The sequence below is a fragment of the Vipera berus genome, assembly GCF_964194415.1.
Source record: "Vipera berus genome assembly, chromosome: W".
NCBI lineage: Eukaryota > Metazoa > Chordata > Lepidosauria > Squamata > Viperidae > Vipera > Vipera berus.
The window spans coordinates 42,330,607-42,358,205 of NC_138210.1; the positions used below are offsets into that span (position 1 = coordinate 42,330,607).

The window sequence follows — 27,599 nt, forward strand, 5'->3', positions numbered from 1 at the left end:
ATCTCCAAGTTAAAGAGTTGTTGATGTTCCCCAGAGCTGAATGAAACTGTATACATCATGTTTATATATATTTTATAAAGTTTTTCTAAACTATGGCTCCTGCTCATTTTGAATGTGTGATTATTTTTTGGGCTTATTTTTGCGCTGGGTGAACTGTAAACTCTAACAATATTTCCTGGGCTTTGCCAACTTGTACAGGAAATTTATCCCAGGCTTTGCCCATGAAATCAAGCTACTTACCCAACTGACAAAGGAGTTAAATTTGCTTAGACTCACAACAGACAGCATATAGGTTGCATGTAATAAACTTTTAATGCTTTGAACTCTTGTTCCTGGTTACTTCCACCTAACATAGATAATAGCCCCCCCCCATTAATGGTTGTTAAATGTTTCCAAACAAAACACAGAAGTTGCAAACATCTTTTATTTTTTGAACATGAAAGAAGCCATGTCTAAAATATACATAAGCAAAAAAGCACATCTCCATGAAGATACAGTGAGGGAAAAAAATCATTTGATCCCCTGCTGATTTTGTACATTTGCCCACTGACAAAGAATGATCGATCTATAATTTTAATGGTAGGTTTATTTTAACAGTGAGAGACAGAATAACAAAAAAACATCCAGAAAAACACATTTCAAAAAAAGTTATAAATTGATTTGCATTTTAATGTGTGAAATAAGTATTAGATCCCTTCGCAAAACATGACTTAGTACTTGGTGGCAAAACCCTTGTTGGCAATCACAGAGGTCAGACGTTTCTTGTAGTTGGCCACCAGGTTTGCACACATCTCAGGAGGGCTTTTGTCCCACTCCTCTTTGCAGATCCTCTCCAAGTCATTAAGGTGTCGAGGCTGACGTTTGGCAGCTCGAACCTTCAGCTCCCTCCACGTATTTTCTATGGGATTAAGGTCTGGAGACTGGTTAGGCCAGGGCTTTTCAACCAGTGGTACGAGTACCACCTGTGGTACATTGGCACCTGGCAGGTGGTACACAACCATACTACAAAAATGGTAGCAGGGGAGGGAAATGAGCAGAACCGATGGCAGCACCGCACAAGCCTGAGCGAGAGATGGCTGGAGCTGCAGGGCTGTCAGGGCTGAGTGGAAGCGTCAGGCTCCAGCTGGGGTTCACCACTGATCCCAGCATGTCTGTTGAGCCCAGAAGAAGTGCCGATCAGCTGGAATGTTGCAGTATCTCCAGGGTCTTGTGATTTACATTCAAATGCTTGGCAACTTATTCATATTTATGACAGTCACAGTGTCACAAGGTCATGTGAAGTGACCAAAACCTGCTGCAACCACCCAGCAGACACGGGGGGGGGGGGGAGAGAATAAAAACCACACACACCCCCCACTCCACCCCCACTCCCACTGCCATTCCTCAACAGAAATGCTCACAATGAAAACCTCGGGCAGGAGGAAGAATGCCACCAGGCAGGCAGGTGTCTTGCTCAGCTGTGGCTTGGGGTGCACTTTTTTCAGTGCCATTGTAATTTCAAACAGTCACTAAGTGAACTGTTGTAAGTCGAGGACTACCTGTACTTCATCACTTTTTTCCTTTTTTTTTTTGGTCACGTTTTTGACACCTTGCTGGGCAACTGGTGGTACTCGGATTTTGCCATATCCTAAAAGTGGTACAATGGGTGAAAAGGTTGCAAAGCCCTTGGCTAGGCCACTCCAGGACCTTAATGTGCTTCTTCTTGAGCCACTCCTTTGTTGCCTTGGCCGTTTTGGGTCATTGCCATGCTGGAAAACCCATCCACGACTCATTTTCAATGCCCTGGCTGAGGGAAGGAGTTTCTCACCCAAGATTCGATGGTACATGGCCCCATCCTTCACCCCTTTGATGCAGTGAAGTTGTCTTGTCCCCTTAGCAGAAAAACACCCCCAAAGCATAAGGTTTCCACCTCCATGTTTGACAGTGGGGATGATGTTCTTGGGGTCACAGGCAGTATTCCTCCTCCTCCTCCTCACACAGTGAGTTGAGTTGATGCCAAAGAGCTCGATTTTGGTCTCATCTGACCACAACACTTTCACTCAGTTCTCTTAATCATTCAGATGTTCATTGGCAAACTTCAGATGGGGCTGTACATGTGCTTTCTTGAGCAGGGGGACCTTGCGGGTGTTGCAGGATTTCAGTCCTTCACGGCATGTGTTACCAATAGTTTTCTTGGTGACTATGGTCCCAGCTGCCTTGAGATAATTGACAAGATCCTCCCATGTAGCTCTGGGCTGATTCCTCACTGTTCTCATGATCATTGAAACTCCACGACGCGAGATCTTGCATGGAGCTCCAGACCGAGGGATATTGACAGTTATTTTATGTTTCTTCCATTTGCGAATAATCGCACCGTTGTCACCTTCTCACCAAGCTGCTTGGCAATAGTCTTGTAGCCCATTCCAGCCTTGTGTAAGCCTACAATCTTGTCCCTGACATCCTTGGACAGCTCGTTCGGTCTTGGCCATGGTAGAGAGTTTGGAATCTGATTGATTGCTTCTGTGGACAGGTGTCTTTTATACAATTAACAAGATGAGATTAGGAGCACTCCCTTTAAGAGAATGCTCCTAATCTCAGCTTGTTACCTGTATAAAAGACACCTGGGAGCCAGAAATCTTGCTGATTGATAGGGGATCAAATACTTATTTCACTCATTAAAATGCAAATCCATTTATAACTTTTTTGAAATGCGTTTTTCTGGATTTTTGTTGTTGTTATTCTGTCTCTCACTGTTAAAATAAACTTACCATTAAAATTATAGACTGATCATTTCTTTGTCAGTGGGCAAACGTACAAAATCAGCAGGGGATCAAATATTTTCCCCCCTCACTTTATAACTACTGGGCCAGAAAACCTTTGAAGAAATGCAGAGCCAGAAAGGATGGGTACACAGATGGAACATGTGGGTTTAAATATCTAAAACTACCTTGACCTATGGAAACAGATGCAACTCTTCTTGAGCAAACAGAACCAAAAGAAAGAAGTCCCATTTGGATACAAGAGCGTTTTCAGATAAAGCAATCACTACTTTAGAAGAAAGCTGCCATGGAGGCCCAACTGCTGCTTCTGTCAGCTGTCCACCTAGGATGGCACAAGGATTAGGAAGAAATTCAAATTATGCCAAAACATCCTCTTTATCTTTGCATGAAACAGATGAAGCAGAGGCAAGATTGACCTTGATTCTCAAAGCAATTTATATCTAAAACTTCACCAAGAGTAGTCCAGTATATTTGAAGGGGCAGCGATTCCTTAATGAGGGATTCAATAACAGCTTCTCTCTCATTGGTTTTAAAAAATGAATGTCTATATTGTTCCCACTAGGAGCAGAAAAGGAGTCAAACTGGAGAGCATGATTAGCTCAATTTTATTAATTCCATTTCCATATCAAAACAAAAACAAATTACTGAATCAATAAGAACAAGGGCATCAATCAACCATAAAAATGGGGGGGGGGGCACTGTTCAAATCTCTATAACCTAATCCAGGGGTAGGCAACCTTGGCTCTTTTATGACTCGTGGACTTCGACTCCCAGAATTCCTGAGCCAGCCTGGCTCAGGAATTCTGGGAGTTGAAGTTCACGAGTCATAAAAGAGCCAAGGTTGCCTACCCCTGACCTAAGCAGTCATTTTAGATAGAAACAACTTTAAAATGGGGATATTCAACAACAATTTCTTACTTGGTGAAAATTTGGGAGAGAGGTGTTAAAAAGGGAACCTTTATACAGTTCCCATTAGGAGTTGGGGGGGGGGGAGAAATCCAATAGGAGAACATGGTTTATAGGCTTCTAGATTAGCTCAGATTCTTTCAATACAAAAAAAGAAATCGACAAAGTATCTGTGAAAGGAAAAAGGGATAAAATTTGTCAAGCAAAAAAGAAAAGGGAAAAATTGTTCAGACCATTTATAACACTATCTAAAAGCAGGTATTTCTCAACCTCAGCAACTTTCAGAGGTGTGGACTTCAACTCCCAGAATTCCCCAGCATCATGCTGGCTAAGGAATTCTGAGAGCTGAAGCCCACACCTCTGAAAGTTGCTGAGGTTGAAAAACAATGATCTAAGCAGTCAAGATCTACAATAACTCTCCCAAAAAAGCAGAGGGGTGCAGAAGAAGATAAAGGGGGACCACAAGAGTGGAGGGGGATGGGTGAGGGTAGCTTCAAGTTGGCAACTCCTTCATGTCCTTTCCGTGGAATGCTGGTCCACTGAAACAGGAAGTAACCCTTTAGATTGCCATTCCCTCATTCCGCCCTGCTACTATCAGGTTTAGAAGACATGGCCTCACCCGGATCAGTGACCGGGGAACCATATAAAACAAGAGTGTTTTCTTTTTGTGGTTCATCAATGTTGATTGGCTCACGCACCACTGAAAATTTCCAGTCACCAAAGGCAGCACTCAGTTTGGCCTCAAAGAAACATTGTAGAACAATAATGGACTGGACATCCTCCTTATCCTAAAGAGGAAAAGAGGGGAAACACACACAGTAAGACATTTAGAATCCTGCCCAACTGATATCACCAGCCAAGATCAGTGCAAGCAGAATATGCCACATGTTCCCAGATTTCATAAATACTCAAATATGCTGATCAAGATCAGCAACTATGCCTGCTGCCAGAAATAAATGATGGACCCCCTTGCAAATAGATGCAGTGATATATTTGATATTTTCTTTCAGGTTATATTCAGCTGAATGTTCAAAGTGGCCAACAGATAAAAAGATACATTACAAAATACAAAAAGGGATTTTAAAATGATTGGGAAGGAACTGGATCTTCTTTCCTTCTCTAAAGCACAGTATGTTTGGGGGAGGCGGGGTGTATGCAATTCTCAGGAGTGCGCATTATACTTACAAGTAAATGTGTGCCTAATTCATGGGCCAGTAGCCCCTAAAAATTCACAAGGGCCTTACCTAACATCCAGACAAGTTCATAATATTAACAGGCTATCCTTCAGATAATTTCAACACACCTTAAATTATGTTTGGAAAACTGGAAGCCATACAAGCCTTTCAAATCAGGAATAATGCAATCCCATTATGATGCACTAAGTTACTTACTGCCTAGCTGTTCTACCTTGCACCATCTGAAGTTTCCAGACTCCTTTCAAGGAGAGCTGGTGTACAGCCTGCCAGTCTATCTTTATTTAATGTCACAATGTAAGACCTCTATCCCTGCTCTTCCTAGCAAAAGAAAGCCTCACCTCAGTCAGCTTGTTAAACTGCCTGAACATCTTCCAAACATCATCTGCAAATTCATCAGGAGATGCGTAGGGTGGTGACAGCTTCTGCTGTAGCTTTGCTCTAATCAAGGTCAAGTCAATTGTGTTCTGCCCCTCCTGAAAAAAAGTAGAAAGGAAAACTTTATGGTTTTACGCTAAATTTTCTATCAAGAGGTATGTCAATCACGTGCTATTTAGAAGCCCAACTTTTCTCACAAAATTTGTGAAGGCTGTAAATGTTTTTTAAAAAGGAAAGTATTAAAAAAACCTCTTATTTTTAATAAACATTTCTAAAATATCCCCATATTGTTTATAGTATTATAAACTTTAACATTCATACAAAGCAACAGCATATATTTTAAATAGTTAAGGGCTGACCAAAATGACACAACTAATGAGTCAAAGCTTAAAGCCCAGAATTACAGTATATTCCCTCATTAAGAACTGCTTGGACACAAAGGAAAAGAATTAACACTTGCCAAGCATGTTATTTTTTTCAACTACATAAAATGTGCGACAATCCAGGGTATTTAAATTTACTCTTCCAGCTCATAAAACTCAACATGACAAACTCACTGGAGCATTGGAAAGCCGGTGAAGAGGTCTGCATGGTTCATAACAAAGTAGTTCAAGGAGAACTCGTTCACATCTCTGTAGAAGACAAGGTGCAAAACTAGATTACCAATCAATGGACATAATTTGTCACATTACACACACCTTCCTTATAATCAGACTTAATTGCCAGGTGAATTAAACAAACCAAAAGGATAAAAAAAATCAAAACAAGCCTCCACCCTAACCTATTTTGAAAGACGTGATTTGTTTCGATTTTTACACTCTTTCTACCTAAGAAGCATTATAGTGAAACCTACAGATTAGTTTTTTCTTTTCACCTTCATGGCTTTTGTGCTAAACATAGTATATTATAATTAACATTTTAGTTAACAAATTATAAGCAACATATTGGCCAGTATTTAATCACAGAATTGTACACACCTCCCTTCTGTATGATGTACAAATCCTATGCTTGCATTTGCTCCCTGGTGTTTAGAATAGTTTGAGGGCAGGGGCTCATGGTAGCATATTTAAGTCATTCTTGACTTCTGGCAATTTCCTGGACTGTCCCTGCAGTTCTTTTGGGAAGATTTTCAGAAACAGTTTGTATTGCAGGATCCAATCTGGGTCAGTCACCAGGACCAGAGGTTTTATCTTCCTAGCTTTCAGACTCATGCTGGAGCCCATGTTGAGAGAACTTTTCTCCAGCAGTGTGTGCTGTTCTATGTGTGGTATTTATAGTGCTTGTTGTAAGTGGCTTTTTAGATGCTGATTGGGGTGTGTTGATGGCTGGCTTTTAAGTCATTAGCTGTCATTTGCTTGTGCTGCCCAGCCCTGGCCTTCTAAGTACTTGATAGCCTGGTGGCAAATCAGCACTCCTCGACTGACGAGCAGCCTTCAATCACTTGAAGTGATTAAAGCCTGGGAAACAGGCCCCTGTCAGTCAACAGGAATGCTGATTAAGCCCTACCCCCAAAAGCAAGCCTTACTTAACCCCACCCACTCCATCCCACCATAGTGTTTTTGGCTGGCTGGCTCCCCCCCTCCAACCTTACCTGCTGCCGGTGCCACTGCTGCAAGTTCAATTTTGCGGCTCGGCTAAACTGTTCAGCTATGGCGGGCCGCAAGTCCCATCAGCTTTAGGAAGCCTGGGCAATGGAAACCTTAGGCCAGGCTCCTCGGAGCTGAAGCAATCTGGCTCGTCCTGGGTCAGGTTGGCTGTTGCGGGAGGTGTGGCCTGTCCTCCAGCTCCTCTGCGCATGCAGGATGAGCCTCCCGCGATGGCCAACCTCACCCTGGGCGAGCTGGACTGCTTACAGGGAGAGGCTGCGCATTGCAGGACGACTGCGAAGGGTGTGCAGGGATCCCTGTAGCTCCTGGAGGCCCCAAGCACTGCTTTTTGCTCTGGTTTCCCACCCCACCCCCACCAGCCTGATTGCCTTCCATCTTCCCCCGCCTTCACGATTCGCCGTCGGTGCATGCAGGGAACGAAAGTTGGGGGGGGGAAGGTCAATCAATTCCAACTTCATGAGATCTTTTTTCGTGAGAAGTTGAAACTGATTGACCTCCCCCCCCAAACTTTTGTTTTCCTGCACGCAGTGGTGGATTGTGAAGGAGAAACGGCACAGGGCTGGAAGTCAGGTAAGGAAAGAAATGCAATTCCTGGGGGAAGTGAGGGCATCTGGGTGGTGGTGTGGCAAGCTCTCCAGCTCCACGGGGAAGAGACAGCCGGCATGGATGCTGACGGCAGGACACCCGCCCAGTTCACCACCCTCCCTCCCCGAGCCTCTGGCGGTCCACCTGCCACTTTGGTTGGCCTGGCCACCCCCACCTCGGCGCCCTTCCCACCGCTGCCCTGCCCACCTGCCCCGGGGTTGCAGGGGCTGGCCCGGCACGGGAAGGACACATGCCCCGCCCGCACCGGTACCGTACCTGGCCTGCCACCACACTCTCACTGCCGCGTTGCTTCTCCACCTCATGCACAGGCCCCGCCCCACCCAGGCACTCGCGGCCTACTGGTACTGGCAAAAAGCCTTCCCCGAAAGTAAAACCTAGTGCTTACTTCAGAGCCCAAAAGAAAAGTAAGACCAGGTCTTACTTTCGGGGAAACACGGTAGGAAGTTAAAACCTCTGGTCCTGGTGACTGACCCAGATTGGATCCTGCAACATTATCCTGGGACACATATATTCACCTTCATTCATGAGTTTGTATTGCCTTATTTCTAGGGTTGAGAGTGACTGGCCCAAGGTCTCCCAGCTGGCTAGACTAGAGCTCATGATTTACTAGTTCCTAACCTCTTTAACTTCTTTCCTACCAATGGTGCACTGTTCCATCTGATTATGGGATTCAAAGCAATAATTTGACCTGGTCCCTCTACAACTAAAATGTACTCTTTATGGGCAAGTTCCACTAAGTCCTGTCTTGTGCTTTGGAATGTGTGGGGATAAAGAGACTAACCAGAAGTGTGCTGCAGCCTACTCCAAATCCTCAGCTAATCTATCCATCATACTCCAATAGGCACCTGGATACTAACAATCAGGCTTTCAATACTTCATGTTTTTATTGTCTCAAACCAATTCTGAAGGGTTCATTTAACATCGGAGCATACTATGTCATCTTATCTCTCAGACAGACCAACCTTCTGGTCAACATCTGAGAGTATTTTTGGTTCTCCATCCATGAAGACTGAAGTCAAGTCAGTCCCATCTTCTCCAATGGCTACTACTGGATCATCACACAGGAGACAATTCCAATCCTGGCTGCAAAATGAAAAGCAGGTACGAGTGCATGTTAACTATACCAGACTACTTAACTGTTGCAGGACAATGTGGCATCTATACACAGGTAGGTGTAACAACTGTACCTAACAATAACATATCATCAAAGATTAGTAACTGTTTCAAAATCACATTGCCATCTTTGTTCTCCCAAGAATGTTTCTGGGCCCTCTGTGTAGACCCAGATACAACTTTAGAAAAAGCTTTTATTAGAAAAGAAATTGTAGAAAGTCTTAGGGTTTAAGGCCACCTGCCTTATATTCAGGTTCTTGAACAAGTAACTTGTTCTTTTAGCCTGGCCAATTCGACTTTCAATGAAGTGAATGAACTCACTTGTTTGTACTGACACCAATTATTTTCTCAACTTTCAAATTAGGCCATCACTGTTGTCATATTGCTTCCCAAAAAATTACACTGAAAGCCTGTTCTATACAGACCATCCAGCCTCTATACTACACAATATTTAGAGGCATAATAATGGATTTTTAATACTTGGGAGGTGTTTATTTGCTTTTAACAGATGAATTCTAGTTTTTTTATTAATGTTACCCAAATATTTTGATTGAATATTCAGTTCTATTATACTACGCAATCACAACTTTGCTGACATTAAAAAAAATTATTTAAAAACACTGCAAAATATTCCACATCTCCATTACTGCTTGTGCCATAAATATGCAAATTGAGTCTGAGGATTTCCCAAAGATGAGAAGATGCAATGCAATCAATATACTATGCCTTCTCACTCTAGGGAGCTTGTCTTTACAGATTTCAATTCTATTTCATTATAATTAACATATGTAAGAGGAGCACTTTTCCAAGAGCCCTACTTCCTCTGGTATACCTATGCAAGAATAGAACAAGGTGAGTGGCTTAAAGCAACAAAAAAAATTATGTTAACTGAGTCTCCATACATCATAGCTAGCCCTGAATGTACTTTTCCTCCCACCACCACTCCACCAAGACTGTCAGAGATTGCATTAGAACAATAATTCATATATTGTGTGAAAAGGGTGCTTTTGTTCCATTTCCAAATCTTATCTGGGACAAAAAAAAAAATGGAACACAGAACTACAATTGTATTATGCTGCCATATGAGCTTCTACCAGGCAAGGGAACATAAGAAGCTTAGCCAAAAGGAGAGAAAAAGCAATAGTTATAATACTGACACAGAGATTGCAGCTCACTTTCTGGGTTTTCTTTTTTTTTTTTGGTAGTACTAACAAGGATGAAAACATTGGATTTGCTGCAACTACATTTTCTACCTTCCACAAGAAGGAAAACTGCATATACAAAAGTCTATACCCAGGGATTTCCTGAAGGGCAGGCAGGTGACAATCCAGGTGGTAGCATTTTTTGCAGCTATCACACATGACCACAGCACCAGCTTTCAGGCAGATCCTGCAGCAAGCACTTTGCTCCCCATTAGCTGTGCCATCATGGCTGCGAACAGACTGCATTTCCATTGCACAGCTGGTGCTGCCACTGGGGGAGATGAGCCGGGGGGCTGCAGAACCTTCTGGAAGGAGGGCATCCTGGGGCAGGACAACTGGTTTGGTGTCTTTAGTATCTGCAGCAGAAGTAGGATGTTCGATAGCTGCCTCCATCTGCTCCTCCTGGAGGACAAGGGGAGTGTGAAAAACAATGCACAAGAAAAATAGGCAAAAAAAGCAGGGCAAAGGAAAAAAACAGCAAAAGCAGACTTGTTAGTACAGATAACTTAAACTGCATTCCTGGCATGAACTTGGTAGTTTTATTACCCTCAAGGAGATCTCTATACTACCTTCATGATTCATTGTTACCATTTTTCCTTGTGGGTAATTGTATTAGAGGTAGAAGAGACCCTAGAGAATCACCACAAATCCCCCAAATAGTTGCCAGGCCCAAGCCCAGAGACAACACAATGAAATCCAATCAAGCTCAATCTTTTATTTGCTTACACCTAAAGGACAAAATCTAACCTACTAGATATAACCTGAGAGATTTTATGGTATGGCTATCCTCAACTTCTCCCCCCACACCCATCCATCCAACTCGGGATTGTGCAGTCTCTTAATCTGGGCCCATCATCCAATAGTCTAAACTTCTCAGAAACTTCTCAGAATCAAGAACAAAAAATCCCTTTGATCAGCTGTACCTCAAATGAGATTACAGTATTCCTTCTAGACAAATATGATCCCTACCTGATGATCCTAGAAATCAAATCCCAAAACACCCTTAACACAATTTAAAAGAGAAAAAAAGATATCTCACATGCCTGCTTCTATCTCCCCCCCCCCCCAAAATCATTGCTCCACCCTCTGTGGCCTATCCCTGCTTCCATACTGCAAGAGCTGGTGCTGGCACTGGCACGTCATGATATATAACAGCTGGATTAATTTTGAGGCTTCTACCAAGCAACCAAGACTGCTACATGCTGCTTCTGCCATCTTACCCCAAAATAGGCTATTCTAAAAAGGACAATGCTGACCTTCACTGCAGCACCTGCAGTTGGTAGCCCTGCTTGTTGGGCAGCAGCTTGCTGGCCTCCTTGTTCAATCACAATGAGATTGTAATCTTCACGGGAATTGCCTGGAAAGACTTTGAAGACAGGTGGCTGGTTATCTGATGTCAAGTCCACATCCAGCCGCTCCAGACTAACCCGGGGCACTTTCCGCACAAGACCCGTTTCTCCATCCTGGCTACGGGCTCTAGGAATATGCAGGGATCATGTTAGGCGATAGGCCAGAGCTAACTCTGGCACATTAAAACTGTAATTCACAGGGCTAAATAAAACTTCATACCAAAACAATCAATTCTTTGACAAGTACTAAGTTCTTTCACAGTAGCTGGCCCAAAATATAACTCCAAAGTTGGCATCCTTTTTGCTTAAGACAAGTCCTCTACTCAAAAATATCTTATTAACACAAGGCCTTTCTTCAGAGAATCCTGCTTCTGACTCTATATGGAGGATGGTTGTAGATTCTGGAGTTCAGCAGCACATTTTTAGTACTGTTACCTTTTGCAGAAAGGTATCTTGCCAATTCAATTTTAGTATAGTCAGATCCTATATCTCTTTCCTGCAGTTTGTGCCAACCAAGGAAGAAAAGTTTATACAACTTAGCCCTATGGTAATGCACTTTAGTATTCTCAATGGCTGTCCCCCCAAACTACTACTAGAGAAAACAAACTTATTTATACATTATCTTTCCTCTTTTCTGTACAAAGTATTCAAAGCAGCTTATAAATCTGAAATTAATGTTGTCATCAAAAATATTATGAAGATGATTTGCCATCACTCATGATCACAGAAAAAAAGGGTTTTCTATACTCTCCATATGTAAAGTTCATGTTGGTGGGAGCAAGCAATTTCAATACATCCAGAATAACTTCTACAATTAAGTCTTCTCTCTAGATAGTTCAAATGCTTCTTCACTGCCATTTCCTGTATTCTAGTAAATACAGCCACAGGATATGGAATAAGACATGTTTCTCTGGGGTAAAAAAGTAATTTCAACAGTTCAAATAACCAGTTTTAAGATCCAATCTGCTCTAAGATTAAATCCTCAATTTAAAGCCCTGAATGCCAATACTGCTATCCATACTCAAGCAGACTTTCCTCTGTAGGACAAGACCTTGTTTTCTGTCACATACTGGAAGGCATGCTTATAGAGTAAAAAACAAATGTTTGAAATTCTCAGTATTTAAGACATCTGGAACTATTGCAGGATGGGCTCCAGCACCCTAAGAAGACATAGCAACACAGAAAAGAACACAACTCACCTTTTCATTCCAGACACTTCACCAGAATACGATCCTTCTGTTGTAGCAAAAAGAAACAAGTGTCAAGAAGCTCATGATTCACCCCCTACTTTACAGTGAGGGAAAAAATTATTTGATCCCCTGCTGATTTTGTACGTTTTCACACTGACAAAGAAACGATCAGTCTATAATTTTAATGGTAGGTTTATTTTAACAGTGAGACAGAATAACAAAAAAATCCAGGAAAATGCATTTCAAAAAAGTTAGATTGATATGCATTTTAATGTGTGAAATAAGTATTTGATCCCTACGCAAAACATGACTTAGTACATGTGAGCCTATCCATTTCCTCACAATCCAAAATTTTGCTAATTATATCTTCTTCCGATGGTGTTACTTTGTTTTTCCAGTACTGTGCAAATGTAATTCTCGCTGCTAATACATGTAATATTAAATGTATACATTTTTTGTCATAGTTCTCTGTAATTATACCTAAAAGAAATAGTTCTGGCTTAAAATCTACATATTTTCTTAACATTTTCTGTAACCATGTGTATTTTTGACCAACAATTTTTTGCTTTAGGGCATGTCCACCAAAGGTGATAGTACGTGCCTGGCTTTTGCCTATATTTCCAACAGTTACTAGACCTGTTTTTAAACATTTATGCTAATCTTGCAGGTGGTAAATGCCATCTATAAAACTTTTTATATAGATTTTCTTTATAAGTAGCTGCCCTTGTTATTTTATAGTTTCTTTCCCACAGGTTTTGCCATTTTTCTAATTCTACATTGTGTCCAAATTTTTTTGCCCAAGTTATCATTTCTTTAACTTGTTCATCTTCCATCTTCAGGTTTAACAAAAATTTATAAAGTTTTTAAATTAATTTTTCATCTGATGACAGTATCTGGTCAAAGACTGTTTGATGTTTATAAAAACCATATGTTTTGGCATCTTTTTTGTATCTCATTTGCATTTGCAAGTGTGGCCAACATGATAGCTCAATGCCCTGTTCTTCCAATTCTTGTTTAGTTTGTAATTTCCCATCAGTATTCAAAATGTCTTTGTATGTCACACGTTTCTCATAGTTGATTAAATTTGGGTGCACAAATGCTTCCATTGTCAAGATCCATGCTGGTATTTTCATATAATTTTTTATTTTTATCTTTTCCCATGTCAGAAAGCATTTTTTGTAGTGATTTTGAAAGTATTTATGAATTTGGTTCTTTCCATACCATAGAAAAGCATGCTATCCAAGTTGTAGGTCATGTCACTCTAGACCACGGGTCGGTAATCCGCAGCTCTGAAGCCGCATGCGGCTCTTTCAGCCTTCTCCTGCGGCTCCCAGTTGTCCTCTGCCATTTGCAGAGAGACAGAGACAGAGAGAGGCACTTGCACTTCCCTTCCCTTCCCTCTCTGTGTGTAAAAAAAAGTGGCCTCACGTTGTACTCCCAGAAGCTTATTGGGCGGGACTCCTGCCTTTGCTGCATCTCCGCAGGAAAGAGCAGAAAGCAGGGCAGGAGAGCGAGCCCAATAAGAATGTGTGTCAGCTTGTCCAAGAACAGCGTGAAGCCAGCTTGCCAGGTGAGCAGAAAATCGGAGAGAGGGAGAGAGAGGGGGGGAGAAGGAGGGAGAAAGACAGAGAGGGAGAGAACTCATGCACAGCAGCCTCTATTTCTTTTTAATTAAACTCTTCAAGCTCCCTTCGTCGCGTGCACGTGTGAGAGAGTTTTGCAGCTCCCAGTGTTTTTTTTTCCTCTGGGAAACAGGTCCAAGTGGCTCTGAGTGTTTAAGGTTGCCGACCCCTGCTTTAGACATACTAGTCTTTTGTGTCTAAGGGTTAAGCACTCTTTTAACCATGTTAATACAGCTGCTTGATAGTATAGAACCCAGTCTGCTAGCCCAAATCCTCCATTTTCTTTTGCTTCTTGTAGCAGTTTCAGTCTTATTCTGGCTTTTTTCCCTTGCCAGATAAATTTCAAAATCAATGCATTTAGCTCATCAAAAAATTCTCTGATTTTATAGGTATTGTTTAGAATAGGAAAAGTAGTTTTGGTAAAATATTCATTTTCACTGTCGCTATTCTTCCCAAGATTGATAATTGTAATTTTTTCCATCTTTCCAAATCTGATTTTGTTTTAATAGTTTAAAATAGTTATCTTCTTTTAATGTTGCACACCTTGCTGTTAAGTATATCTCCAGGTATTTAACTTTCTTAACTATCTGGAGAACTGTTTTTTTTCTGACAGTTGATTTTTGTTTATCTGTAAGATTTTTAACTATCACTTTAGTCTTATCTCTGTTTATTTTCAATCCTGCTACTTCTCCAAATTCTTCAATCTTTGTCAATAATTTAGGGCTTGTCTCCAAGGGATCTTCTAATATAAATACCAAATTGTCCACAAATGCTTGTAATTTATATTTTTCATATTTTATCTCCATACCTTTAATTTCTGGGTCCTGTCTAACATTTCTACTCAGCACTTCCAGAGTTTAAATAAATAATAATGGAGATAGTGGACACCTTTGTCTTGTGCCTTTTTAATATTAAAATTCTCTGTAAAATCTCCATTTACAATTACTTTAGCCTTTTGTCTATGGTAAATTGTTTTAATTATATTTATAAAGTTTTCTCCAAAATCCATATACTTTGTTGTTGTACCATAAATTGCCAGTTGACATTATCAAAAGCTTTCTGCGCATCTAAAAAAATTAATGCCATTTGTTTCCCTGGATGTATTTCGAAATATTCCAAGATATCTAAGATCATTCTTAGGTTGTTGTCAGAACCCATTTCTTTAAAGGGGGGTGGTTTAGTTCTGTTTCCTTTTGGGTTCTTTCTCTGGGTTCTGTCATTCTCGTGGGGAGAGGGGGAGGCTCCAGGGAATGCATCATTTCTCCTTTTGCTTAGCTACAATGTATCCTCTCTGCCTATCCTACCTGCTTGCTCTTTGAATTATTTCCCCTTGATGTCAACCTGGGGTGAGAAAGGAATGTGCCTTCGGACATCTGGCTTATCTCTCACTGCGGAAGAGAGAGGTGCGAAGACCCAACGTCTTCACAGGCATGGGAACGGACTCCATTATCAGCTACGTTCCCACAACAGATCTAACACCTAGGGAGGGATTGGCCCGTTTGAACTGACTGGATGAACTATTGGGGTGGCGTTTGCTTGATGCTCCTTTAACCTATTGACCTGAGCGGGAAACCCTCAGATCCTGCCTTCTATGCCTGCTGTCAGCTTCTCCTAATAAAAGTTCCTTTTGGAATGGAATTGTTCCAAGAGTCCTGCTTTCTTGGGATGAGGTTTGGAAGCGGGTCCTTACAGTTGTTCTTTGTATCTTTGGTAAAAATCCATTTTGGTCTGAATGTATATATTCAATCAAAAATCTCTTCAATCTTCCTGCTATTATTGAGGCAAAAATTTTGTAATCCACATTTAATAACGATATTGGTGTGTAATTCTTTATCTGAATCAAGTCTGAATCTTCTTTTGGTATTAAAAGTGATATTGGTTTCTATCCATGTATTTGGTAGTTTGGCCTCTACTAATACTTCATTACATACTTCTTGCATTAATGGACTTAGTATATCTTGTAGGCTTTTATAAAATTATGCGTGTAGCACATCTGGGCTTGGTGTCTTGTCATTTTTTTTGTCTTTTTATACCTTCTGTCAGCTCCATCATTGTTATTTTCTCATTTAACATATTTTTAAAATTCTCTGGAATCTTTGGTAGGTTAACATTTTCTATATATTGCCTTATTTTTTCCTGAGTAATTTCTTCTTTATCATAAAGTATTTCATCAAATTCTTTAATTAACTTTTTATCATATCATTTTGGTATTGTAAATCGCCTCTCACATCTTGCAATTTATCTTTTTTTTCCTTTCTTTTTTCAGTTTGTAGGCCAACCATCTACCCGGCTTATTAGCATTTTCAAAAAAGTTTTGTTTTGCTCTTTTAATTTGTTGGGCCATTTCTTCAGCTTCTATTAAATTTATGTTTTATTATCTCCCATTTGTTTTTTAAGCGTCTTCTTTTGTGGGTCTCTTTGTAGTTCTAATTCTAGTTTTGTTGTGATTCAGGGTCAGCCTGTGGGTTCGGATGACTCAGAGGAGGAGGAGGAGGGGGGTGTTGAAGAGCTTGATGAGAGTCCTCAGCCAGGCCCCTCTCATCTGGTCACGATGCAGACCCAGCTGTGTGAGCCTGACAGCGTGAAGATGACCCACAGCTGGCCCTGTTCAAGGACGCCCGACGCAGGAGGCTTACACCTAAGGGGGAATGCGTGGGAGGGCTAGTTTGCTGAAGGCAACCGCTTGAAAAGCTCCTGTTTCTTGGTTTGTGTCTTGTTCTATTTGTTTTTGTAGCAATAAATTTGGCAGGCGTAATTCCAGCCTCTTGCCTTCTTGTAAAAGGGGTTGTCCCTGCCTTTTCTGCAGGGCCGGTAGCAGGCTGGTACAGAACAAGTTTTGTCAATTCTTCCTTTAGCTTTGTTTGTTCTTTTTTTTCCCTTATTCTTTTTCGCCATGTAAGTTATGGCTAATCCTCTAAAATATGCTTTGGCTGTATCCCAAACGTTTTGGAGTGATGTATCTTTTTTCTTATTTTCTTTAACGAAAAAATCCATTTCCTTTGCTACTTTTTGTATAAATTCTTTCTCTTTCAGTAGAGATTGATTCAATGAGCCTTGGTGGAGCAGTGGGCTAATGCTGCCTGCAATTAGTGCAGGTTCGCATCCCACCAGGCTCAAGGTTGACTCAGCCTTCCATCCTTCCGAGGTAGGTAAAATGAGGACCCAGATTGTTGGGGGCAATAAGCTGACTTTGTAATAATGCCGCTTTGGGGGGGGGGGCGAAAGCCCTAATAAGCAGGCATATACATAGAATGAAGGCTATTGCTAAGCACATTGGTTTGTGCTTAAATTGTAAGCCGCCCTGAGTCTTCGGAGAAGGGCGGGATATAAATGGGATTAAAATAAAAATAAAAATAAAATAAATGTCCATCTTAATTTTTTTCCGGTGTTCCTCTCCATGTCATCTTTATCGGATTGTGATCCGCCCATACATTAGTTTCTATCTCAATCTCTTGTATGTTCATTCTTAGTTCAGCAGATATCCATTTCATTCATATTGATTCTAGACCATGATTTATGCCTATTTGAGTAAAATGTATATTGAGATTTCTTTGGATTTTTCTCTCTCCATATATCCTGTATACACATTCTGCCATTTTTAAAAAAGCCTTAGGTAAAATGCTCCTACCTTTTCCCCCTATTTTACTACTTCTGTAATCTAGCTTTCCGCCTACAATTGCATTGAAGTCTCATACTAAGCAAATATTTTGATATTCCATTTCCACTATTTTCTTATGTAATTTTTGATAAAATTCTTCTTGTGTGTTGTTCGGTGCATAGATTGCTACCAGCAATGTCTGTTTTTGGTTTAACGTCATTTCCACCATTAGTATTCTTCCTTCTTCATCTGCACAAATTTGTTTTGGGTTCATTATTTCTTTAATGTATAAAGCTACTCCTCTTTTCTATTGTTGTGCTGATGAAAAGAAAAGCTTCCCAATTTTCAAACATTCCAGAAATTTATAATGTTGTCTTTTAATATGTGTTTCTTTCAAACAAACTATATCCATTTTTAGTTTTTGTAGTCGTGTAAAGATTTTTTTTCCTTTTTAAGGGGGAGTTCAGTCCATTTATATTCATTGAAAGAATCCAATTATCCTTCTCCATCTTCTTCAGTTATATTTAGGTTTTATTCTTCTAGTTGTTCTTGTCTGTCTCTGTTCTTTTCCCTTTGCCCCTTCTTCTTGATTTGTTTTCTATATCTTCTTCTTCCCTTTGTTTGCCCACCCCTTCTATTGCTGTCTTTTCCTGTTTTCTGGATTCCCATTCTGGTTGGAATTCTGACCTTCCTTCTTCAAGAAAAGCTGTGTCTCTTGTAAAATTCCATTGCTTTAAAGAGAGTCCAATTGGTATCTTTTAGAGTCCCAACTGAATAGTATCCCCTCTGGCATCAGCTATCTAAAATTCACTCCTTTTTAAATTAATTTTTTGGTCAAGAATTGGTAGTCTCTTCGTGAATCTCTTATCCTCCTAGGTATCTGCTTTAAGACTACAATTTCTTTTTCCTTGTATTGCAATGAGTCATCTCTGACTCTTCTCAATATCTCGTCTCTTATTGATTTTTTGACAAATCTGACGTGTACCTCTGAAGGGACTTTATTTCTTTTTGCATAACTTGAATTGACTCTAAATGTTTGATCAATCTCTTCATTTCCTGTTTTCCAATTTCGAACGTTCCATCCAGCAGTTCTGTCAAGTCAGCAAGATCTTCTTTCTTGTCTTCCATTATGTTCTGGAATCTTAAAAAAATGAGATGCCTTTTCCATTTCCAAAACTGCTATTGAGTCTTCCAGTTCTTTATTTGCCTGCATCAATCTTTGATTTTGATCTTTTATTTTGATCTGTTTCTGCTGATTTATCTTCTACTTTCTGGATCCTTTGCTCATTCTTTGCAATATTCTGTTGAAAGTTTTCTAGCTGAGATTTCAAATCATGAATTTCTTCCTTCATTTTATCAGTTATCTTTCGACTCTTCATGATTTCTCTTTGTGTCTTCTTTGTATGAAGTAATAGCCTCCTGGATTAGTTGTAGTGTGTTTTGCATTTCCTTCTGGAAGCTATTGTTTTTTTCTTGCTGTAACATTGCGTCAATTGATCTCTGATGCACAGGACTGGGGGTAGTAGAAAATGGTGCTGATGGTTTTTTGCTAATTTTAACTAGATTAGGAACACTCATTTTTATTCCCACCCTCCAGACCTTCTCAATTCTAATATATTCCCCAGTTATCAATCTTATACCAAACCTTCAACCTTATACCCAATATTACAATATGACCTTTAAATTTGTTTCAAAAATTTCTTGTAGTCTTTATCTATAGTCTCTTGTAATCCAGTAAGCTCCCCCAAATAGGGGGAGAAAGGAGGAAAGAGAGTTTATAGTCCAATTCTGTCTTTCAGTCTCAACTCCAATAATTATCCAAAGGTCCAAGGTTATCAATCAGCTCCAATTAGTAATCCAAAAGGTACTGTTATGTAAAATTAATAATCCACAAGGCCTTCCCCAAAGGGAGTCTTTCTTCTGTCTCTAGATAGTTCTTGAAGATCAGGATCTATAATCCAATAGGTTCCCCATAAAAAAAAGAAAAAGGGGGAAGTAAAACTTTATAATCCACTTTTGTCTTTCAGCACCAACTCCAAGCAATTATCCAATAAACCAGAAACATCAGTCAGCCAAAAATTATAATCCTTAAGGCCCTACTATTCCAAGTTAATAATCCATAAGGCCTCTTCTAAAGAGAATAACCAAATGTCATTTTTTTTCTGTCTCTGAATAGTTCTTAATATTGCAGTTCAAGCAATGTTTATAATCCAGGAAAGCCAGCTGGCTTCAAAGTAGTTTATGTTTATAATCCATCCTGCAGAAAAAACAGCCCCAAGAATTCCCCTTCTTTTCCAGTTGTAATCTGCAAGTCTGAGAAGTTCAGGAACATCAAAGAGCCTAATTTGCTATCTCTCTTTAGGCTTCAATCCAAGGTCATTCTTTCCAAACAACGTAGAGCAAAAAAATAAAAGTCTTAGTGTTTTTCTTCTTTTCCACCACTAGATGTCATCAAAGGACTATGTCAGAATCCATTTATATTTCATTTCTAACTATCTCTTCTGTGCAAAACCCAAATCTCACCCTCCCCTGGATTTTGCCATTCCCAAGAAGAGGGAACAAACTTGGGATTTTATTACTTTCACTTCCTTCCTTAATTGTAACTTTTTGTGTATTCCGCCTGCCTGCTAACCATCACAATATAACCAATTACCAGGCATTCCCCTCTTATCTTGCGGACAGCTAGGAAAGGGGGTGGAAAGTGAGGAATGAAAGCCTCTGGAATCTGGGTTGTTTCTCTGGATGAAATGTGAGGAGGTGGGAATTATCCTGCTACGAACGGACTGCTGTCTCTCTTGTCCCACGAGGGGCTTACCACCTGGAGCTTGGCTGATCCGGACCTGACCAAAGGAACTGAGGGGTGGAGTTTGCTTGGGGACACTTTAAAAATATTGATCTGTGAGGGGATTCTTCAGATCCTGTCTATTATACCTGCCATCTCCTATTTCTTAGTAAAAGTTCCTACTTGGAAAACCTTGTCTCCAAGAGTCCTTCTTTCCTAGGATGTGGGCTGAAGTGGGTTCTGACAGTCTATCTTTCAACCAAGACTTAGTTCTCAAGAGTTCAGTCTAGTATTTTTTCAAGCAAATAGTTTCCAAGATACTTTAAGTCTCCCAAATTTTTCAATGTTATAACTTTAAATTATTTCTAATTTAGTTTATACTCTGAAAGTTTTTCTCCCCGAAGATGTAAACCACCGCCATTCTTCTAGGAGGAGGGGCACCAAGAACACCCACCACCACCCCGCTTGTGGGAGCTTTGCATTTTGGGTTTCTTTTTTCCAGGTAATTTTTTTTAAAAAAAAGTAGAGCAGGAAAAAAAAATACTGTCACCCAGTTCCAACACGTTGCTTAATTTTGCTAGTTGGTGCTCCCCCCCCCCCCCCGGCTGTCAATAGCTTCCGACTGGCTGCCGAACTGCGGCCAATTTTTCACCAGCTGGCTTAGAGGGCTTCCTCAGATCAAATGGACTGACCACACTCAGTTCGTGATCTACGAGGGTCCCCCTCTTTCTTCGTCGCTTCTCCGGGACGACTTTAGGGCCTTTTCGGGCCCTCAGCAGGACAAAATCGAACGTGGGAGGCAGAGCCCTACTTCCGTCTCGCTACGAGGCAAAACCAGAAGTCCCTCCACAAACTTTCTATGGGATTAAGGTCTGGAGACTGGCTACGCCACTCCAGGACCTTAATGTGCTTCTTCTTGAGCCACTCCTTTGTTGCCTTTGCTGCATGTTTTGGTTTGTTGTCATACTGGAATACCCATCCACGACCCTAACCCTAACCCGTCCATCATCCCTTTGATGCAGTGAAGTTGTCCTGTCTCCTTAGCAGAAAAACACCCCCAAAGCATAATGTTTCCACCTCCACGTTTGACGGTGGGGATGGTGTTCTTGGGGTCACAGGCAGCATTCCTCCTCCTCCTCCTACCACAGCGAGTTGAGTTGATGCCAAAGAGCTCGATTTTGGTCTCACCTGACCACAACACTTTCACCCAGTTCTCCTCTGAATCATTCAGAAGTTCATTGGCAAACTTCAGACAGGCCTGTACATGTGCTTTCTTGAGTAGGGGGACCTTGCGGGCACTGCAGGATTTCAGTCCTTCACGGCATGTGTTACCAATAGTTTTCTTGGTGACTATGGTCCCAGCTACCTTGAGATAATTGACAAGTTCCTCCCGTGTAGTTCTGGGCTGATTCCTCACCATTATCATGATCATTGAAACTCCACAAGGTGAGATCTTGCATGGAGCCCCAGACCGAGGGAGATTGACAGTTATTTTGTGTTTCTTCATTTGCGAATAATTGCACCAACTGTTGTCACCTTCTCACCAAGCTGTTTGGCAATAGTCTTGTAGCCCATTCCAGCCTTGTGTAAGCCTACAATCCTGTCCCCAACATGCTTGGACAGCTCTTTGGGTCTTGGCCATGGTGGAGAGTTTGGAATCTGATTGATTGCTTCTGTGGACAGGTGTCTTTTATACAGTTAACAAGATGAGATTAGGAATACTCCCTTTAAGAGAGTGCTCCTAATCTCAGCTCGCTACCTGTATAAAAGACACCTGGGAGCCAGAAAACTTGCTGATTGATAGGGGATTAAGTACTTATTTCACTCATTAAAATGCAAATCAATTTATAACTTTTTTGAAATGCATTTTTCTGGATTTTTTTTTGTTATTCTGTCTCTCACTGTTAAAATAAACCTACCATTAAAATTATAGACTGATCATTTCTTTGTCAGTGGGTAAACGTACAAAATCAGCAGGGGATCAAATAATTTTTTCCTTCACTGTACATGGCTTCACTCTAGACTCTTGTTGGACACACCACTTTCTCCTTCATATTCCTTACCTACACCAAAGCCATCACCAATGTCCATTGGCTGAAAGAAATGTGAGAAAATTTTACATTAAATACAATACACATGTAAGTCCAAAACTGCTTTGTCACCATCGTTTGGCAATGTATATTTATTTGTTCTTGGCCTTGTATAAAACAGGGCCTCCTACTGCAGGCTTTAAACTTAATGTATTCTCTTCTAGGAAAAATCAACACCAGCTTACATGTCATTTAATCAGTGCATTACTAAGCATGCCTGTGCATTAAGGAACCTTCCTTGTCCTGAGTTCTGCTCACCTGTCCAGCAGAAGAGGCACTGGCATCATTTATATAGCAGTCGGGGATGGCCTGCCGCCGGCTGTTGGAAGGCAGTACAGGCCGAAGCAAAGCTCCCTTATTCATTATGCTTGTCTGCAGAGACATCTGTTGGACACCCTACAAAGAAAAGTACACCAGGAAGCCTGTAACTGCCCTGTTAGCACCTCCCAGATTGTAGAGATGGGTTTACCAGCTGAAACTGCTAGTTCAGTTGCACCAGGCTCTTATTGAAGAGAAAATGTGCACAAATCTAGAGTCAGTACCTGAGAAAGGGGGACAGAAACCTGTCCGACTGCCACTCCTGATGCAACAGAAGCAGCATTGGCCCACTGTTGTGGTGCTCGGGCATTGGCAGTCACCAGCAAACCACTCCGTTCTGAGACTATCTGGCCTGAGGAAAAAGAAGAAAAATGTGAATCTGGCTGGCATTTTCAATCCCACAATATCAACCTTCAATTAATGCTTTGGAAAACTCAGGATTTTCTAACTTTCTCTAACTTTGCTGACCCTTACCATTTCTATTCTGATGCTCAGTTCAAATCCAAGACTCCCACTTCCTTTCCTGAATAAGAAGCATTTCATTTCATCATCACTTACCAAATGACTCTGCACTCTTGATCCAAGCATTTAAGTCCCACTGGAATTTCATGTCTCCATGGGGTTCCACTGGATCCACAATCATCTTTAGAGCCCTGTGCAGCTGAAAATAAATCTAAAGCCAGAAAAAATGGGGGAGGGGAATAAAAGAGAGGGACAAAACACCAATTACATGTGAAACAGCAAGACCATAACTGGTCTGTCACTTAACTTCAGTACTGACATTAGATACATGAAAATAGAAAACCTGAGGCAAGCCAGGTCACCTTAACTTCCCCCCCCCCAAATCACTTATTAACCAAGGGGCATTTACCAGTTTCTTTGAGAGCAGCAATGCACTGTTGTTGTCACTCTCCAAGGCCCAGTTAGCAAAGCGCAGGATATGTTCTTGGTGACGTTGCAGCTTGGTCATGGCCCAGTGCTGCCTCTCCAGTTTCTCTTGTTGCCCTTCAGTGACTTTCTGCAAAAGGGAGAAAATTAGGTGAAGAAACAGAAGTGGAAGGTACCCTTTCCTAGAAATGCTACAGCATGCACAGTGATAGCATGCAGCCTCCCATGGCTCTATGCTATCCTGATCCATACAGTATAGACCCAAATAAACTTGTGTTTTTTTTCCCTAACTGAAAGCAGATCCTGAGGACAGATAGCATAGGTATCTGGATAGGTAACTGGTTAGCAAAAAGTTAAGCCAGAGGAGAATACAGTGCAAACTATTTAAGAGATGTAGTGTCACTACTCGTCCTGCAGCGTGCAGAACAACGGCCGGACAGGAACGAGAGACGACCCACAAAGGGTTGTATGTGCTTTATTCCTCCTCACAGCAACCCGAAGCAGGAAAACAAAGTCAGCGTTGGCCGCTACCCGCAACCAACGCTGCTAAATACATGCCTATGGCACACGCCCATACCCCACCCAAACACGCCCACATACTCCCAACCCCTATATACACCCCGCCCCTCCCCGGCAGAGCCTTTTGCTTCTTGCTCCCTTTCCGTCAGGTAAGCTCGCACCCAAGGCCCTCCACCACCTTGCCCCACCCCCACGCCCCATCCCAAAACGGGCCCCACCCGGCCCTGGGCCCCTGCATGGCCGCCAGCGTCCAGCCCCTTTAGCCATCCGGGTGCCAGCTCCGACGCAGGTACTGCGGTGGGAACGAGCCCATCCCCCGACGAAAAAACTGCCGGCACCTGGGCAGGGCTGTCCCGCGCCTGCGTGCGCTGCACAGCTGCTCCAGATAGTCCTGCCGCGCAGAGAGACCGTAGCTGAAGCCCCGCTGTCTGTTGGGTCTGCGGGCCCTTCCCCCGCTCGAGACAGCGGTCCTGTAGCACAATAGGGGCTCCCCGGGCAGCAACCGCCGTCCGGTGGCTGTGCGCAGCCGTGCCAGCCCTCGCAGCTTCCTTGCCGGCTCCGCCGTCAACCGGCGTGTCCTGCGCCTGCGTGGCGACAAACGGGAGTTCCGCCGGCAGCAGCGCGGCCAGCTGCCACAGAATGGCCGTCCGGCGACTCTCCTGGGCCAGGGAGGAGCGGGGCGGTCAACGGGAGTCTGTCGAGCCGTCAGGGCATCCGGCACCCAGGTCAGGAAGGGCCGTAGGGGAGCGGAGGGCCCCTGTTGAATGTCGGCCCCGTGGGGCCCGACATGTAGCCTCAAACTAAAAAGGAAATATCATTTCTGGAGAATGTGGGTACTAGGGATGGTTTATACCTCATTTTACCACCAAATCAAAAGCCCTCAAAGACTTAATTAAGAGGAACAAGCCTAACAAAGTTTGACAAATTCCTGAATATGGAAAAGACTTTCAAGAAGTAAAGAAACTGCTTTATGTAGTATTAAGGGGATCAGATTTTAATTTTCCATTTGTTTTGCGTGACACAATATCTGATGTGAATTCAGGGGTTGTGCAAGTCCAAGAGTTTGAGGAAGGGAAATATCCAATTCTTTTATCTTTCAAAAAGCCTCTTGCGTAGGGAGAGAGTATACAATAGCATAGAAAAAGAAGCTTTTGCTATGAAATGGACAGTGTAATCTGATGCAATCCAAGAGTCTACCTGTGGCATTGTGCACTCACTAGGATCACAGATCACCAGCCCTGCATTTGATTAAAGCGAATGAAAGACACAATAAAAGAAAAAAGATGCTGAAGGAACACATTATAAGATAAAGTTGTTAAAAATCTGGAATCTTTCACAGCAAAGATAAAACCAGTGCTTTCACTATTATCACCTGTCAAATGCTTTTTTTCTCTAAGGACAAGTACAGTAAGGAAGATTTAATCACTTGTGCCACTATGAAATATTTAGATACAGGAAACAGATTAAAGACATAACAAGAATAGCTCTATGAAGGAAGGAACCTACAATGGTTAATGTACACGTAAATAACCAGAAAAAGAAAAAGCGACCTTTAAAAAAGGAAGGCCCTTGAGAATGACAACAGAATTTAAAACACATCTACAAAACCAAGATCACTTTTATTAGGTTGTATGAATACATTGTTACTAAAATACTGTACAGTGACAATAACAATCAAAAATGTGTGACAAATTGAATAAAAAACTGCAAGGAAGTAATTACAGTGGATCAATGGAAAGTGTTATGGGGGGGAAATCAGTAAAATCTACCCCAAACTCTAATTTAAGAGAAAATTAGAATAAAATGGTTTTTAGATGTTATACAGTAGTGGCCAAAATTGTGGAAACCTTTTGGGAAAAGTGTACAGTAGAAATACCACCTTTGGTTAAGTTTCCACCAATTTTTCTTCTAATTTCTTTATAACTGTAGCCTTGTTCACTTAATAATACTATTTTACATCGATTTATGGGCGACCAGTCAACTCTTTGCACCATTACTTTAATTTTATTACGTTTTACAAGCTCACTAAATGAAAGAGAAAAAAAACTCCAACCAACTTGATAGCGATCACATAGCACACTGACAAATGTCTTCCTCTCAGCTTCAATACATGACATCAATAACTGCATCCTACTGTGATATGATTGGCTCATTGCCAAAACAAGATGACACCTGATTGGCTCTCTAAACACTCATGCTCATTGGCTACAATCAGATGAAAGAAAGCTACCTGATATCAACCTAAGCAAGTTGTGCTTCCTTTTTCTGGTTATTTGGCTATAACTTTTCATAGAATACAGTACAGATAATTGAACAAACTTTGTTGCATTACATTCTTGATTAAATTATCTTTCTATTGATATATAATTTTATGGTACTACTCCCCCCAAAAAGTGGTGTTATTAGCCATCAAACCTCAAAAATACACTTTTCCCAAAAGGTTTCCACAATTTTGGCCACTACTGTACAATTCCATTGACAATTGCCAAGAGGGACAAATCATTTAACAATAAATACTAGAAATGTCATAAAAAAGATGGAACGTTCTATCCTAAGTGAGTCATACAAAAAAAATAATACTGGAAAGAAATCAAAACATTTGGGGAATTTTGAAAATGAATTGAAACCACATATATTGTTATTAGGGATTATTTGGTGTATAAATGTGAAGCATCACAATAGCAACAAGAACCAATTTTCCAATTTGAGAAAGAAAAACCTTGCCAACAATACAAGAATTGGAAACCAAAATTGGAGAATATCCGGCCATGGAGAAATAGTATATATTCACAACAGAACTCAACCGAAACTTAAAAAGAAATGTGCCTGATATACAACAGATTACAGAGCAAGCAAATTAAGGTATTTAGAATATAGCCTTTGAAAAAAAGATATTAAAAACAATTGAAATAAATGACTTAGAAAAAACAACTGTAGAGGTTTAACATGAATATCTAAGTAACAATGCTTGGGGGGAAAAATGAAGGGAAGGGGAAGAGTGGACTATTGAACACTTCTTTTTATATTTTAATTACAGGTAGTCCTCAAGTTATGACTGTAATGGAGCCTGCCCATTAGAGTCGAAGGTAGGGACAAACATTAAATGAACTGCCTCAAGTCAACACAAAAAGCTAATTCAGTCCTAGGCTGCATTAACAGCATTAACAGACAGTATCAAGATCATGTGAGTTTAGTACCAGTTTATAATGCCTTGGTAACACCATACTTGGAATATTGCATCCAGTTTTGGTCGCTATGTTATAAAAAAGATCTTGAGACTCTAGAAAGAGTACAGATAAGAGCAACAAAGATGATTAAGGGATTGGAGGCTAAAACATATGAAGAACGGTTGCAGGAATTAGGTATGTCTAGTTCAGGGGTCGGCAACCTGAAAAAGCAAGAGCAAGAGCTTCCATCACACATAAAAAAAAGTGGGAGCCGCGCGCGTGCATCCACGCACGCGCATGCGCATAAAACAA

General features: G+C 41.2%; 1 protein-coding gene across 1 annotated transcript in view; it reads right to left on the reverse strand.

Annotated features, from left to right (window-relative positions):
* Window positions 1-410: 410 nt before the first annotated feature.
* Window positions 411-27,599, reverse strand: part of LOC308676262 (transcription intermediary factor 1-beta-like) — a gene marked incomplete at its 5' end in the record, with an annotated part of 73,734 nt that continues 46,545 nt past the window's right edge. The window contains 13 exons of the mRNA XM_081342076.1: window positions 411-3,081; window positions 4,364-4,453; window positions 5,200-5,334; window positions 5,794-5,868; window positions 8,412-8,532; window positions 9,856-10,166; window positions 11,021-11,240; window positions 12,313-12,349; window positions 22,369-22,399; window positions 22,654-22,791; window positions 22,938-23,065; window positions 23,272-23,386; window positions 23,585-23,731. Of these exons, the coding sequence (XP_081198202.1) occupies window positions 3,070-3,081; window positions 4,364-4,453; window positions 5,200-5,334; window positions 5,794-5,868; window positions 8,412-8,532; window positions 9,856-10,166; window positions 11,021-11,240; window positions 12,313-12,349; window positions 22,369-22,399; window positions 22,654-22,791; window positions 22,938-23,065; window positions 23,272-23,386; window positions 23,585-23,731 (1,560 nt within the window). The 3' untranslated portion in view covers window positions 411-3,069. The remainder of the gene's footprint in view (window positions 3,082-4,363; window positions 4,454-5,199; window positions 5,335-5,793; window positions 5,869-8,411; window positions 8,533-9,855; window positions 10,167-11,020; window positions 11,241-12,312; window positions 12,350-22,368; window positions 22,400-22,653; window positions 22,792-22,937; window positions 23,066-23,271; window positions 23,387-23,584; window positions 23,732-27,599) is intronic.